The sequence below is a fragment of the Rhinoraja longicauda genome, chromosome 6, assembly GCF_053455715.1.
Source record: "Rhinoraja longicauda isolate Sanriku21f chromosome 6, sRhiLon1.1, whole genome shotgun sequence".
Taxonomy (NCBI): domain Eukaryota; kingdom Metazoa; phylum Chordata; class Chondrichthyes; order Rajiformes; family Arhynchobatidae; genus Rhinoraja; species Rhinoraja longicauda.
The window spans coordinates 37623401-37639405 of record NC_135958.1 but is presented as its reverse complement, the minus strand read 5'-3'; the positions used below and the strand labels follow the sequence as shown (position 1 = coordinate 37639405).

At 39.7% G+C, this 16005-nt stretch overlaps 1 protein-coding gene across 1 annotated transcript in view; it reads right to left on the bottom strand.

Annotated features, from left to right (window-relative positions):
* Nucleotides 1-2658: 2658 nt before the first annotated feature.
* Nucleotides 2659-16005, bottom strand: part of tmem231 (transmembrane protein 231) — a 50200-nt gene continuing 36853 nt past the window's right edge. The window contains exons 4-7 of the mRNA XM_078401780.1: nt 12747-12890; nt 8391-8472; nt 8177-8280; nt 2659-5539 (exon numbers count right to left, since the gene is read on the bottom strand). Coding sequence (XP_078257906.1) covers nt 5375-5539; nt 8177-8280; nt 8391-8472; nt 12747-12890 — 495 coding nt within the window. The 3' untranslated portion in view covers nt 2659-5374. The remainder of the gene's footprint in view (nt 5540-8176; nt 8281-8390; nt 8473-12746; nt 12891-16005) is intronic.

The following is a 16005-nucleotide window of genomic DNA, read 5'->3' as shown; positions in this document are numbered from 1 at the left end:
AAAATGGATGGTAACCAAATTGCATGTGGAAGGGAAAGAGCAGAAAAACACGAAGCCATACTAAACTGGGTCAGAGTAGAGAAAAATGGGCAAAAAGACAAATTATAGGCACTTTATCTGAATGCATACTGTACTCATACATCATGGATGAAATGACAGGATTAATAGAAATAAATGGGTGCAATCTAATAATTATGCAGCTATAAAAATAAAAGGCTGGAAGCACTCAAAACTGAGCGCAGAAATAGAAATAGAAGGTAAGTTGCAAGCCAGAGACTATCCATTAGAACTGGAATGACGAGAAAACAAGTTAGTTCTAAGTTGTTCAGCAGAGTCGCCTTAAAATCGCCTAAGTGGGACAGGCTCTTTACTCTCCTGCAGAGGACATGAAGTGAGATTTAATTGAAAACAGGAAACACATCCACCTTCCTTCTCTCCAGTGATGCTGCCCGTCCTGCTGAGTTAACCCAGCATTTTGTGTCTAACCAGTTGTTCTCGTCAGCTGCCTCTCTGCCGGCCGCCGGGTCCGTCCGTCTGTCCAAGGCCCAGAATAAAAAACTAAACTTCTTTTAACCATTGTTATATGTTAAATCAGGGTCCCAATATTACAAGTTATATATTTAATTTATCCAGTTTATTGGTTGTACAGAAGTAGAAGTTGTAATGAAAAAGCAATTTATGAAATTAAGAAAGCATTTACAAACTCAATACAAAAATATTTTCTACTCAAACATTAAGCAGGGAAAGGGCAGCAAATATCATGACGAATAATCGTATTAAATCAATCAAAATCCACACAATAAAGCAGTCGTCAACATTGGCTTACAATTAATCACATTGGCTATCTTATTTAAAAATGAGCAAATGAAGCAAAAACACAATTTATTTTTCATTTTCAGTGTCAACGTTTCCTTCGTGCAATTCCAACCCTTTTGTAACTTCTATCCCTGAAACTCTTCAATGTCACTCCCTCCTCTAATGCTGCCCCCTTGATAGTCAGAGTCATAGAGTGATACATGTGGAAACAGGCCCTTTGGCCCAACCTGCCCACACCGGCCAACATCCCAGCTACTCTAGTCCCACTTGCCTGTTTTTGGTCCATATCCCTCCAAACCTGTCCTATTCATGTAATGATCAATTCATCCTTGATCATCATGAATTTTAACTGCTCCATTTTTTGGCAGGCATTCCTTCTGCTGCTTAGATCCAAAGCTCTATATTCTTACATAGAAAAGCAAGCAAAAATCAAGATATTAACAAGTTTTTAGTTTAACCTTGCTCTCATTTATATTCTTCATAAATGTTATATCAAAATTTCATATATTTTTGAAAAAACATTGTAAGATAACATTTCCATCAATTATTATTTAATTTTTGTTAAACATACCATTCATTTAAACAGGGCAGCACAGTGACGCAGCGGTAGAGTTGTTGCCTTACAGCGCCAGAGACTCGCACTCAATCCTGACTATGGGTGCAGTCTGTATGGAGTTAACGTTCTCCCTGCGATCACATGGGTTTTCTCCCACACTCCAAAGACGTACAGGTTTGTAGCATAATTTCACTTTGGTAAAAGTTGTAAATTGCCTCTAATGTGTTGGATAGTGCTAGTGTACGGAGATCACGAGTCGGCGCGGCCTCCAGCTTCACATTTGCAACTCTTCAATCGTTTTGTCTCACACCTTCTGTCTTTCCATTTCTGGCCTTTGTCCAACCATCTACCTTTTAAATAACCCTCACCTATGTCAGCCTATTACTTGGCAGGCTTTATCCTGCACCTACTCTCTTCCAGCTTCCTTTCCCTCCCCCACAACCAGTCTGAAGAAAAGCCCAGACCAGAAAGATCCGTTATTCATGTATAAGAAAATAACTGCAGATGCTGGTACAAATCGATTTATTCACAAAATGCTGGAGTAACTCAGCAGGTCGGGCAGCATTTCGGGAGAGAAGGAATGGGTGACGTTTCGGGTCGAGACCCTTCTTCAGACTGATGTCAGGGGGGCGGGACAAAGGAAGGATATAGGTGGAGACAGGAAGATAGAGGGAGATCTGGGAAGGAGGGGAAGGGAGGGACAGAGGAGCTATCTAAAGTTGGAGAAGTATCTAAAGTTGAACGTTGACTTCTCCAACTTTAGATAGCTCCTCTGTCCCTCCCTTCCCCTCCTCCTTCCCAGATCTCCCTCTATCTTCCTGTCTCCACCTATATCCTTCCTTTGTCCCGCCCCCCTGACATCAGTCTGAAGAAGGGTCTCGACCCGAAACGTCACCCATTCCTTCTCTCCCGAGATGCTGCCCGACCTGCTGAGTTACTCCAGCATTTTGTGAATAGATCCCTTATTCATGTTCACCCAAGATGCTGCCTGACCCACTGAGCTACTCCAGCACTCTGTGCCTTCCTTTGTAAACTAGCATCTGCAGTTCTTTGTTTCTACCTCAAACTCAAGTACTATAAGAAAATAACTGCAGATGCTGGTACAAATCGAAGGTATTTATTCACAAAATGATGGAGTAACTCAGCAGGTCAGGCAGCATCTCTGGAGAGAAGGAATGGGTGACGTTTCGGGTCGAGACCCTTCTTCGACCCGAAACGTCACCCATTCCTTCTCTCCAGAGATGCTGCCTGACCTGCTGAGTGTGAAGAAGGGTCTCGACCCGAAACGTCACCCATTCCTTCTCTCCAGAGATGCTGCCCGACCTGCTGAGTTACTCCAGCATTTGGTGAATAAATACCTTCAAACTCAAGTACAACAGCTAGAGCAAAGGGGGAGGTGCAGAGTGCAGAATATAGTTCTTAGCTACTTAAAGGAGGGTGTATGGTAAAGTGAAACCCACATGGATGATTTAAATTTTAATTTCTACATGCTTTATTAAAGAATTAATAATAGAAAATAAGAACATAAAGAATGTTCAGATGTGTTTAAATGTACTATAAGAACAATCAAAAGCAGTGAAAATTAGGATGTGGATAGGTTATTGACACTTTTCATCTGCTCTCATTAAATGAAGATAATTCCACATTGTCAGTGGCAACTGAGAGAAAATTAAGCCTGGGAAAATTAACAAAATAAATCATGAAACAGATAAAATGCATGCAGAGTTTATCACATGTTAGTGGAAAATACAGTATCATACAGATTTTTTTGTAATATTTCTCATGTGCAAATACTGTATATTAAGTTATCAAACCACTGTCTATATATCATTTCTTCATTTGCAATCCTAGTTAATGAGCCAGGCTATAGAACTACAGCTGCACAGGATACTATGAGATTGTCATCTTCACATATGTTTGAATCAGATATCATTGCATAGAAACCTTGGTGCCGAGATTACTTGTGGTATAATCACTGCAACCCTAACAGATATTAATCGAGGACAAATCAGAGATCAAATCTCAGACCGCTTCAGTAAAAGTGACAGTCAAAAGAGAAAGTGATTAAAAAAGACAAAAAAAATATTGATGCATTAAGATGGTGTGCATTTCACTTTTTACAATAATACCTTTATCGTTTTTTGCAATTTTAACCTTCTTTCCTACTTTTAGCTCATTTGTAGTAAACACATCACCGATTACCCATCTATGTTCTCCAGAGATGCTGCCTGACCTGCTGAGTTACTGCAGCATTTTGCGTCCTTTTGTGCATCTGCTTGTAAACAGCATCTACAGTTCCTTGCTTATACACATCTCTGCAATATGGAACATTTCTGTGCATCTTTGCTTTAAAACCCAATAGATAAAATCAAAGCGCAAAGGAAAAACATATTCATTTACATAAAGAATTACACATTCAAAATGCTAATAATCTCTTTTATATTACCCCATTTTTATAATCTTGACCAATTCTGATCATATAACAACATTAGACCTTTCTTTATTCATGCCAACTGCAAACACTCTCAAGTTATTGTACAAAAGGATCAGCAGTGTGAAACTGCACATTCTCCTTCCAAAATGGTTATAACACAACCATTTCTGAAATTACATCAGCAATCATTGTAAACTCTAATTCAGGTAATCGTACAATAAAAGTTGTAGCAACATTTCATGGAGTTGGGGATCACTAAATGCAAGGTCCAGCCTAACCAGAGTTTGTATTGAAAGGTTTTTTTTTATAATCTCTCCACACTTCATTGTGGAAAAGAAAAGATTTGCATTTTGTGGTCTAAGGAGACCCCAAAGAGCATCAGAGCCACTGAAGAAGGTTTCAACTATGGCTACTGTTCTAATATGGGAAACAACTTGTACACATGTTTGTGCAGCAATGTGATCACTAGTTCCTTAGATATGTTAATTGACAGATTAATGTTGGTCCCTTTTTTCTCCAAAATAGTACGAAGGAATTTTTGATGTTTGGCCTTACAGTTGAAAGGCAGCACATTATCCTAAGAGTGAGTGTCAGCCTTAACTTTTGTACTTGCATTTGTTAAGTAGAATGCCCACTACAGCTTGTGCCCAGTTAATGAGCGCCAGGCTTATGCCCAACCTATACATACAAAGGATTGTTTGGGAAACCAGTGGGATGGATTTGATGTCTGTTGCAGGGTTGCAGGTGACAATTCTTGACACTTGCGAGAATTCTGCCACATCACATCTAGAAAGAATACATTCTAATTGGTGAATCTTTTCTTGAGACATACTGTCTGGATCAGCAACAGGTTTTTTAAAAAGTCAATAACAATTAAAGCCTCGTCTGCATTAACATCTTTCAAGAGAATATCATTAGCCTGAGATAAGCTCAGGTTAAATTTGTAAATGTCAGCTTTATTATTAAGAATAGTGAAACAAGATTAAAAGGGCTTCCCCACACTATACATTCCTTTGGGACAACCGACCTCTGCAAGCATCTTCTGCCATGAGGGAACTCTGCTTTTGGCCACATTTCTGATCTTTGAACTGTTCAAAAGTACAGAACCCTGCCAGAACCCAAGAATGACCTGCAATTTCATTTAGACACCAAGGTGAAATCATAATTGTGGAGCATTATTGCGGGAAGTAACTGGAACCATAACCAAACCAAATTATTTGTTAGTGTTCTTCACCATTTTCGTTCCGTGTAGGATGCAAATAAATTTCAACAATTGCAATAAAGAGAAAATGGAGAAATACTTTATAAAAGAACATGTTGACAATGTGCAATAAAATAAGGAAGACAAAGCCTCATGCGGAACATTATCACCAATATGTTTGATGAGGGAACATGTTTGATGATTGATGTAATTACCCTATAGTACAGGTAAAACAAAGTCAGATGGTAGATAACAGTACATCAATCTTAAGGATCAAATGTTGATGCAAGACGTTGATTATTGATTGCTATTGTTTCTTTGTGATGATATTTGGAACTCCTCGCCAGTTGTCTTTTTTTTAAATGGGTTAAGATAGGTGCTGCTTATATGGTGGTACCATTATTGAAGTTAATACATGATTTTCAAAGACAAATATCTTGATCTTTTCAAAGACCCACAAGAAGATAAGAAGAATGCTGACATATTGGACCCAAGCAGTCTTTATCATTTCCCAGAATCCAGGTCGATAAGTTAAAAAACACAATTAAGGAACAAAAGTCAGCAAGAAGATCATTAATACTTAGCTTAGGGAAAAAATAAACACATAAATGTAAGGTACAAAATTATTTGCTACTAATATTGATCAGAAAAAAAAAGTTTACCTGGCTGGATTACAAAGGTCCAAAATTTACTATAATTTTTTTATCAAAGATCTAATAACACCAAGGAGTAAGCATGACAGGCAAGGCAAATGGATAGGTAGACACAAAAAGCTGGAATAACAGCAGGACAGGCAGCATCTCTGGAGAGATGGAATGGGTGATGTTTGGGGTCGAGGCCCTTCTAAAGAAGCTGGAATTACTCCAGCTTTTTGTGCCGATCTTAGGTTTAATCCAGCATCTGCAGTTACTTTCAAGCACAGATAGATAAGTATATGGCATTGGGATATTATAGCTTTAACAGAAACATTGCTGAGGGAGGGACAGGATCGGCAACTCAATGTTCTGGGTTCCAGAGGGACAGAGATGGAGGTAAGAGAGGAAGGGAGTTGCATTTTGGATTAGGGAGCATATCACGAAAATACTTGGATAGGACATTCCTGGGTGAATATGGGTGGAATATAGGCTATGTGGGTGGAATGAGAAACAAGAAGGGGATAATCATTTTGATGGTATTGTGCTATAAGCTCCTCAATAATCAGCAGAACTTAGAGGACAAAATATGTAGGGGGAGCACAGGTAGTTGCCTGAATAATATAGTTGTATGTGCACGGAATTTTAAACTTTCCAAATATTGACTGTGACGGTGCTAAGGGCTTGTATATGCTATGGGCTGTTTAATCAATGCGTTCAGGAAATTTTTCTCAATCAATATGTCGATAGCTTTACTAAAGAAGGGCAAAACTAAATCTCCTCTCGGGAAATAAGGTGGGGCAGGTGTTTTAAGTGTTTGTTGGGGAGCACTTTTGGACCAGTGACCATATTTCTATTTCATAGCCATGTTAGAAGGATAGGGCTGGTCCACAAGTTGAAGTCTAAAATTGGGGGAAGGCTACCTTTGATGAGTTGAGCTGAATTGGAAGTTTCAGTGTTGCATTGCTCTATGACTTAAAGTTACCTTGCTGACAATGAAGAATAAATTATTCTAAACCATAAATGATAATGTGCATATTTAGCATGAATGCCATAGACATAATTGACAATAATTAGAATTAGTTTAACAGCAAACCTGGGAAAAAATACAGGTGCAATGCATGACTAAATATCAGCAATATAGTCACAAAGTTCATAAGATCTAAAAAACACTTGTTTATAACTTGTTGGAAATTGTAACCAAAACATATTTTTCCCCGCTATACTTTGTATCACTGGCATACAATGTCTATCATATGCTTATTTTTATATATGGATGTCTGATGTGCAAAGCTGAATGAATGCTATGTGCAAGGTGGATAAGTCTGGTTAGTTTACTTTGATAAAGGGACTCGATGCGTCAACAACTTTTCCTTCCATCCTGTTTTTGACAGATGGCTCTTTCTGATTGGTAGGGAAAGAAATGGCAATCCAGAAAGCAACTGTAACTCAAGTAGTTAAAAGATGGATTATGTTCTATCTGTCAGCACAAAGGTAATTCATTACATGGTTTCACTGACCAATGAACTTGTGCTTACACAGGTAGTCTGCAACTTAGGTATCAGCGGAATAAAAAATAAATCTTCATGGCAACACTCTCGGAAAGGATTAACAGCAGTTGACGATTTAACCCCATTCCTGTTTCATTTAATTATTCCTCATGGAATTATTCTTCACCTCCTTTTAAGTACATATTGTTTGATACCCTATGTAAAAATCTATTGATATAATTCTTATCCCACAGTTCTTGTTTTTTAAAGAGAGAATCCCAAACTTCTACACTTGTTTCTAGTCACTGATATAAGATTAGTCCCGTTGCTTAATACTGTGCAATATTTATACAAAAAAGTGCTTCCTGGTTTTTCCCAGCAAATAGTCTAACCTTGATATTCAAATATTACCATTCCATGAATTTTTTTCCCACATACTTTTAAAAATTAGGTTAAACATTCATGAATTTAACATATTCCCCCAAGAATCCTTCACAAAGAAGAGCACATAAACTGTGCATTTAAGTCCCCAAATCATTCTGGAAAACCAGTGTTATATCTCCATCAGTGTTAATATGTCCTTCCTGAATTGTGGTGGCTAAACTGAAAACAGTGATCTGCATGCTGTTTGACCAACACACTTTTGGTTAAACTGCCACCACAACTCAGTAAACAGTTGTTACATTGAATGTAGTGACAATTTTGTCATATTTTGTTTATGCCTTTCCCAAACAACTACATAAACACAGCAGAGGGGAGAGAGAGGGGGAGAGAGGATAGGTGGGTTTCTACTAATGTATGTCAAGCCATGATGAGTGTGGAAAGGCATGATGGAACAGTTGTTCTTTTCCTACCCTTCACTTTTGTGTGTTTATAATTCGAGTGCTACTAACCCTGAGAAAATGACATACAATATAATTCACAAGAGGAAAAATATTGCCATCATAATGTAATGGTTTGTGTCTTTAACGGAATTCAAATTTAATCTACTGAACATCAATTTTCAGTGTTAGATAACATTTCTTTCCATTTAAAAAAAGGATATGTGATGATTTCCACGGGATATTTGATGACCGTCTTAATAATAAATGGGGCATTGGCAGCTCGGATTGGTGTCCAAACCGTATATTGATTGGCAAAGACGGTTGTTACTAAAAACAAAAGAGTCGAGAAAAAATTAGATTCAGGGGGTTAAAATGTAGCGCTAAGATGATAATTTTGCATTAATAATTCAAAAATGCCAATCTAATAAGAATCCTACCATTTCTTTCTTGATATGATGCAGTGATTTCAGCCAGGTCATAGGAACTTGCAAATGGGCTGTCACCGTTAACCACTGAAGTCTGTGAAGTAAAATGATTACTTTAAATCTGTTTTTTCCTTCCATATACAATGCCACAATAACACTAGTTAGTCACTGGTTCAGTCTTTTTGTCAACTCCCCAATCCCCAGTGCTGGCTCCAGACTTCAGTTATTTACTTCATTATCTTTATTTTAAGATTTAACTCTTGAAACTTTTACCTTTTGATTTTGAAGGTAGGAGTAAAACTTAATAAAGTAGAATACAAATAACCAATTTATTGACACTGAACGCATGGTTGGAAAGTGAGCTACAAGGATACTAAGATAAAGAGGTTATCTGAGCGATGACAGAAATTTTGAACTTATGCATTTTCATATAATAATAGAAAAACTTTTTTAAATTGAAAATGCAAGATAAATGGAAGCAAGTTGTCTGTATAGCACATAAAGCAGGTTGTGCCATTTCGTAAAATCATGGTTGATCCTTTGCCGCCTACTTTGCTATGCCATACAGGTGACTCTCATGTTACAGGAAGGGACCTGGATGGTCACTTTCTGAGAAAACAGGCAGTTTAACCAAAAGTGTGTTGGTCAAACAGCATGCAGATCACTGCATCGCGATTTTCTTTAACTCAAAGCCATACATGCCAAAAAATATGAATTGGGGAAAAAAAGGTTTTGTTGATTTATTTACTTTTTCTCCCCCTCAGGGAGAGTGAACTTTATTCTGTATTTCAGTTTGCTGGATAGAAACTTGCGAATTCCACAGGGATAAACTTTCATTACCTGAACACCCATAATGTGGGGTCACCCGTGGCGGCACGGTAGCGCAGCGGTAGAGTTGCTGCTTTACAGCGAATGCAGCCGGAGACTCAGGTTCGATCCTGACTACGGGTGCTGCACTGTAAGGAGTTTGTACGTTCTCCCCGTGACCTGCGTGGGTTTTCTCCGAGATCTTCGGTTTCCTCCCACACTCCAAAGACGTACAGGTATGTAGGTTAATTGGCTGGGTAAATGTAAAAATTGTCCCTAGTGGGTGTAGGATAGTGTAAATGTACGGGGATCGCTGGGCGGCACGGACTTGGTGGGCTGAAAAGGCCTGTTTCCGGCTGTATATATATGATATGATATGATATGATATGATACCCTCCAATTCATTTAGTGTCCAAAAGTCTATTAATCTCAGCCTTGAAAACACCTCAGAATGTACATTTATAACTACATCAAGAATTCCAAAGATTTATAACTCTTCACCTCAGTCCTAAATGGTTTTCTGCTTAAACTGAGATCATGCACCCAATCTTCAGCTAAAGAAATTATCTACCCTATCAATCTCTCTCAGAATTATTCCTTACTCCATCCCGTAAGTGCAGGTCAATCTATTCAGTCCATATACCTGTTCTTTTAAAAATGTATTCACTTTGTCTCACTCTCCATTCTATCTATCTCGCCCTGGTACCAGAAATGGGCTGTGATTTTCATTATGTGTCTTCCTCACATTTGATGCATTAATGCAAAGAGCACCCAGGGCATGCTCAATGGCTTCCAAAAGTAATGCGCATCTGGATGCCACGTAGCAGATTTTGGTTGATTCAAGAGTACCACTCAAACGGGATAGACAGGAGCACAGCAGAGAGCAAGGAAAGACAATTGGATTAGAAGGAATGGGTGACGTTTCGGGTCGAGACCCAGTCTGAAGAAGGGTCGCAACCCGAAACATCACCCATTCCTTCTCTACAGAGATGCTGCCTGTCCCGCTGATGTTACTCCAGCATTTTGTGTCTACCTTCGATTTAAACCAGCATCTGCAGTTCTTTCCTACCCTCTTTCCCTTAATATGCTTATAAAATCTCTTTGGATTTTCCTTAATACTTATCTGCTAGGAATATCTCCTACCCCTATTTATGCCCTCCTTATTTTCTCCTTGAGTTCCTCAGTTCCCAAAAATCCTCCAGGGATACATTGGATCCAGGCTGCCTATACCTGTCCCATGCATCCTTTTTCCAGACCAGAGCCTCAATTTCTCTTGTTATCCAAGCTTCCTTACTCCCACCTGCCTTGCCCTTCACCCTAACAGGAACATGCATGCCTTAAGCACTTGTAATTACGTTTAAAAGCATCCCACTTTCTGAACATTCCTTTGCCCGCAAAGAACCTACTCAAATCAACTTTAGCAAGTCTGAAGAAGGGTTTCAACCCGAAACGTCATCCAGAGATGCTGCTTGTCCCACTGAGTTACTCCAGCATTTAATGTCTCTCTTCAACTTAAGCAAGTTGCTGTCTAAAACCATCAAAGATGGCTTTGCCCCAAGAACTTGTTGGTGGTGTATTCCACTGTGAAGAATGACACAAAAAAACGTATTCAGTAAGTCCGCCGTTTCTTTGTACCCCATAACTACTTTTCCAGCGTTATTTTCCAGCGGTCCAATGTCAACTCTTGTCTCTCTTTTACTCTTTATATATCTGAATAATATATTTGGTATTCACTTTTGTATTATTGGCTGGCTTACCTTCATATTTTGTCTTTTCTCACCTTATTGCTTTTTTTTGTTGCCTTCTGTTGTTTTTTAAATGTTTCAATAGACAATAGGTGCAGGAGGAGGCCATTCGGCCCTTCGAGCCAGCACCGCCATTCAATGTGATCATGGCTGATCATTCTCAATCAGTACCCCGTTCCTGCCTTCTCCCCATACCCCCTGACTCCGCTATCCTTAAGAGCTCTATCTAGCTCTCTCTTGAATGCATTCAGAGAATTGGCCTCCACTGCCTTCTGAGGCAGAGAATTCCACAGATTCACAACTCTCTGACTGAAAACGTTTTTCCTCATCTCCGTTCTAAATGGTCTACCCCTTATTCTTAAACTGTGGCCCCTTTTTCTGGACTACCCCAACATTGGGAACATGTTTCCTGCGTCTAACGTGTCCAACCACTTAATAATCTTATACGTTTCGATAAGATCCCCTCTCATCCTTCTAAATTCCAGTGTATACAAGCCTAGTCGCTCCAGTCTTTCAACATATGACAATCCCGCCATTCCGGGAATTAACCAAGTAAACCTACGCTGCACGCCCTCAATAGCAAGAATACCTTTCCTCAAATTTGGAGGTTTCCTAATCCTCCAGCCTCCTGCTAATCTTTGCCATATTGTATGCCTTCTCTTTTGCATTTATACTATCTTTCCACAGTCATCTCATTCTCCCCATAGTATGTTTTTTTCTCTTTGGGATAAAAAGATCCTGCATCTTCCAAATCACTCCCAGAAACTCCTACGGTTGCTGCTCCAACATCATTCCTGCTAGAGTCCCCTTCCAATCAACTTTAGCTAGCTCCTCTCTCAAGCTTTATAGTTACCTTTCCTCAACAGTAAAACCGATACATCCAATTTCAGGTTCTCCTTCACAAACTGCAGGTTGAATTAAATCATATTATAATAACTACCTCTTAGGGGTTCTGAAATCTGGTGCATTACACAACACTAAATTCAGAAATACCTTTTCACTAGTGGACTCGACCACGAGTCATCTTTTAGGCATTTCCACAAATTCATGCTGTTGGGATCCATTACCAACAAAGTTTTCCCACTCTACCTGCACATTGAAGTCCCCTTTGATCACTGTAACATTGCCTTTCTTAAACGTCTATTCTTTCTCCTACGTCCTGGCTACTATTTGGAGACGAGTATATAACTCCCATCAGGGTCTTTTTACCCTTGCAGTTTCTTAGCTCTACCCACAAGGATTCTACATCTTCTGATCCCATGTCGTTTCTTGCTAAGGACTGGATTTCATTTCTTGCCAACAGAGCCATCCCCTCTGCTCACCTGCCTGCCTTGCCAATAGGATGTGTATCCTTGAAGGTTCAGCTCCCATGCCTGATCCTCTTTCAACCATGACTCTGATGCCCACAACGCCATACCTGCCAATTTCTAACTGCGCTATAAGCTCTTTCACCTTATTTGTGTATTCCTTTTTCTACTTATTGTTGTAAATATCATTACCATGTATAACTGTTTACTCTGTAAGCTTCGTGCAAACATGGAATTTCAATGCATCCGCGAGTATAAGACAATAAATGAATCCGAATCGGACTAAAAAAAACGGGATACCAACTCCATTTTCAAATACAAATATGTCAGCCCGAACCCCATAGTTCCCACAATCCTTTCAGTACACAATGTTGTAGGCTTTGGGCACTACAGAATTTTTACAGGTTGTCAAACAAAACATTTGTTTCCTTATTACCCATCTTGTTAAAGCACCATTAAAGGCAGCATACAACCTTTATGGACAATTATTTGTACAAAAAGAGACTTACATTGTAGCGTGTATCAAGTCCTCTGTGTTTAAGCGGCTCTTGCTGATGTAACTTTAGGTCACCAATCACAGTAAGCTGAGATCCAGAAATGGGAGATGAGAAGTGGACATATGCCATACTTTGCATAATGAATGTCGACATCCTCTGAAACCAAAATTTAAAAAGATTTAAGCTATTACGATCAGTCATTAAACCACAAATTGAAGACAGATTTTCCGGCACCCTCAGTTCCAGAGCCTTTCTGGATTATCCATTTTACTGGACCGACAGAGGTCACATGATAATGATATGACAATACACCCCGGCCCGTTAATGACATCCCTCCCGTATCTCTAAAGCACAATGGCGTGCCAGAAACTTAAATAAAATAGACAATAGGTGCAGGAGGAGACCATTCGGCCCTTCGAGCCAGCACCGCCATTCAATGTGATCATGGCTGATAATTCTCAATCAGTACCCCGTTCCTGCCTTCTCCCCATACCCCCTGACTCCGCTATCCTTAAGAGCTCTGTCTAGCTATCTCTTGAATGCATTCAGAGAATTGGCCTCCACTGCCTTCTGAGGCAGAGAATTCCACAGATTCATAACTCTCTGACTGAAAAAGTTTTTCCTCATCTCAGTTCTAAATGGCCTACCCCTTATTCTTAAACTTAAACTTAAAAAAAAATAAAAAAAATATAAAATGTGAACTGAATGTGAACGGAACGACCCCCAGCTCCCACCGTCTACCCGGCCGTTTAAAGCCCCGGCTTCTGACCCCACTCCCGACTCGCGAGGTGCACCAGCGAGCCCTTCTTCACTCACCAAAAGGGCACAAAGAGCTGGAGTCATTCAGTGGGTCAGGACATCTGGAGAACACGGAAAGGTGACATCCTCAGACTGATTCAATCAGCTGAGTTCCTCCAGTATTTTGTGTCATCATCATATCATCATATATATACAGCCGGAAACAGGCCTTTTCGGCCCACCAAGTCCGTGCCGCCCAGTGATCCCCGTACATTAACACTATCCTACACCCACTAGGGACAATTTTTACATTTACCCAGCCAATTAACCTACATACCTGTACGTCTTTGGAGTGTGGGAGGAAACCGAAGATCTCGGAGAAAACCCACGCAGGTCACGGGGAGAACGTACAAACTCCTTACAGTGCAGCACCCGTAGTCAGGATCGAACCTGAGTCTCCGGCGCTGCATTCGCTGTAAAGCAGCAATTTCACTTTTCAATTTCACTTTTCAATTTCACTTTTCAATTTCATTTCACTTTTAAAAAAAGGCGCCGATGCTGTTGTTGCAGCTCACATTGTAGCTGCTGGTGACAACACTTTCTTCGGGTGTCACCCCCACCCCCCCTCCTCCTCCTCCTCGTCCCCTTCCGCTCCCCCTCCCCCCCCCCCCCCCGGCCCCCAGAATCGCTGACAAAACAGAGTACTGGAGGAACTCAGTGAGTCAGGCAGCATCTGTGGAGGAAATTAACAGATGATGATTTGGGACACCAAAGCAAAAAGAGTGAGAATGAAGTTGTGAACACCACGGGGGTTTAGGCAGCAGCTCTCCCCTGTACATCACACGTAGAAATGCTTTAATGAATCCAATGTGGTGCTGATGGAAACATACTTCCTATTTCACTCAAAAATACTGCTGCAAAGTACGGTTTGAACCAACGGTTGTGTAGTTCATTTTCTTTTACCTTATATATGTGCAAAATGATACACGGAACATCAAAAATATTTCTTCATTTCTAACACCAAATTAGAAAACCTCAAACTCTCTTTACTCCAAGAGTGCTGAATCACATGAATTTGCAACCTACCTGATAATACAAGGTACCTTTGATCGAACAAAAAATCAAGCTGAGAGCACCATATGTAATCCAGAGATAAACCACAACTTTAAATTAAAGGATATTGGACACAGAAATTCTCACCACATTTAACTGGTATCTAGATGAGCACTTGCAGAGCCATAACCTGCAATGGTATGGACTGAGAACTGGGAAATTATTCAAAACTTATGTCAGTTTTGGCTAACACGAAAATAATGTTGACGAAGTCGACCCTTTAATAAGACTCAAAGACTCTTTATGATTAATCATCAGCAGTGAGTTTTACTTGCACAAGGGGAGAAGTGTCTCAGTCAAAGTTGTGATCACAACTCCAAAGTTAAGTCAGTGCTGCAGGACATTTATACACCAAAAAAGATAACAACTGAGGAAGTACAGATTCCTTCTCTCCCGAGATGCTGCCTGACCTGCTGAGTTACTCCAGCATTTTGTGAATAAATACCTTCGGTTTGTACCAGCATCTGCAGTTATTTTCTTATAAGTACAGATGTGCGGTAGATTGATATGTTAATTACACAAATTGTGCTTTACTCTTACATTGTACAAAGGTTGTGACTTCTTGGTTCCGCATGCAACAAGATACTAAGGTAAGCATACTTAATATGTTAATAATTTGACACTGGATCGCAACTTCTCGGTTCTGCACGAAATGGGATACAAAGATAAAGACAGTGAATGTGTTACTAGAGCCGGTGGCTTCTGAGTGCCGCATGTGTCAAGGTAAGGACAATGAATATATTGACAATTGATACCAGCTGGCGTCCTCTGAACTTTGCACGCCGTGGAGTTCACAGGTAGTGACAACAAATGTGTTAATGGCAAGTCTGTGAGTATTGGACTTATAATGGAAATAACAGTGAGCATGTAAATGGTCGATATTAGCTATCATCTGAAACCTTATGGAGGGAAAATGAATATGTTAAACAACGGATAGTAACTGGCAGTTTTTATTTCATGTATTAATTAATTGTACACTTCCAACGGCTTTTGGTACTTCCACATTGTGCAGAATGGCTTTTTTTGTATCATCGATTTCTGAATATACACTTGGTTTACAATCATATCTAGAAAATCTTGATAATGACTTATTTATGCCCACGCAGCAGTGACAATACTTTGCCTTCAGTCTAATGAGCATTCCGTTATTTAGCTGGTTGAAAAGGTATGGATGCTTTTCTTTCTAAGCTGAGGCATAAAATATAATAGCTGATAGGTTATTTGAGAAATTCATACAACTGGAGCTGAAGTACTGCAAATAGTTCAGAAAAATGGCAGAGAGGATACATACTGGAAAATATGTAACTATGAGGGCACACTGTATAAGCTGGGGATGTTTTTCTTGGAACAACCCAGCTGAAGGAGACTGAATTGAGATTGATAGGAAACAAAAATACAGATGCTGATTTAAATTGAAGGT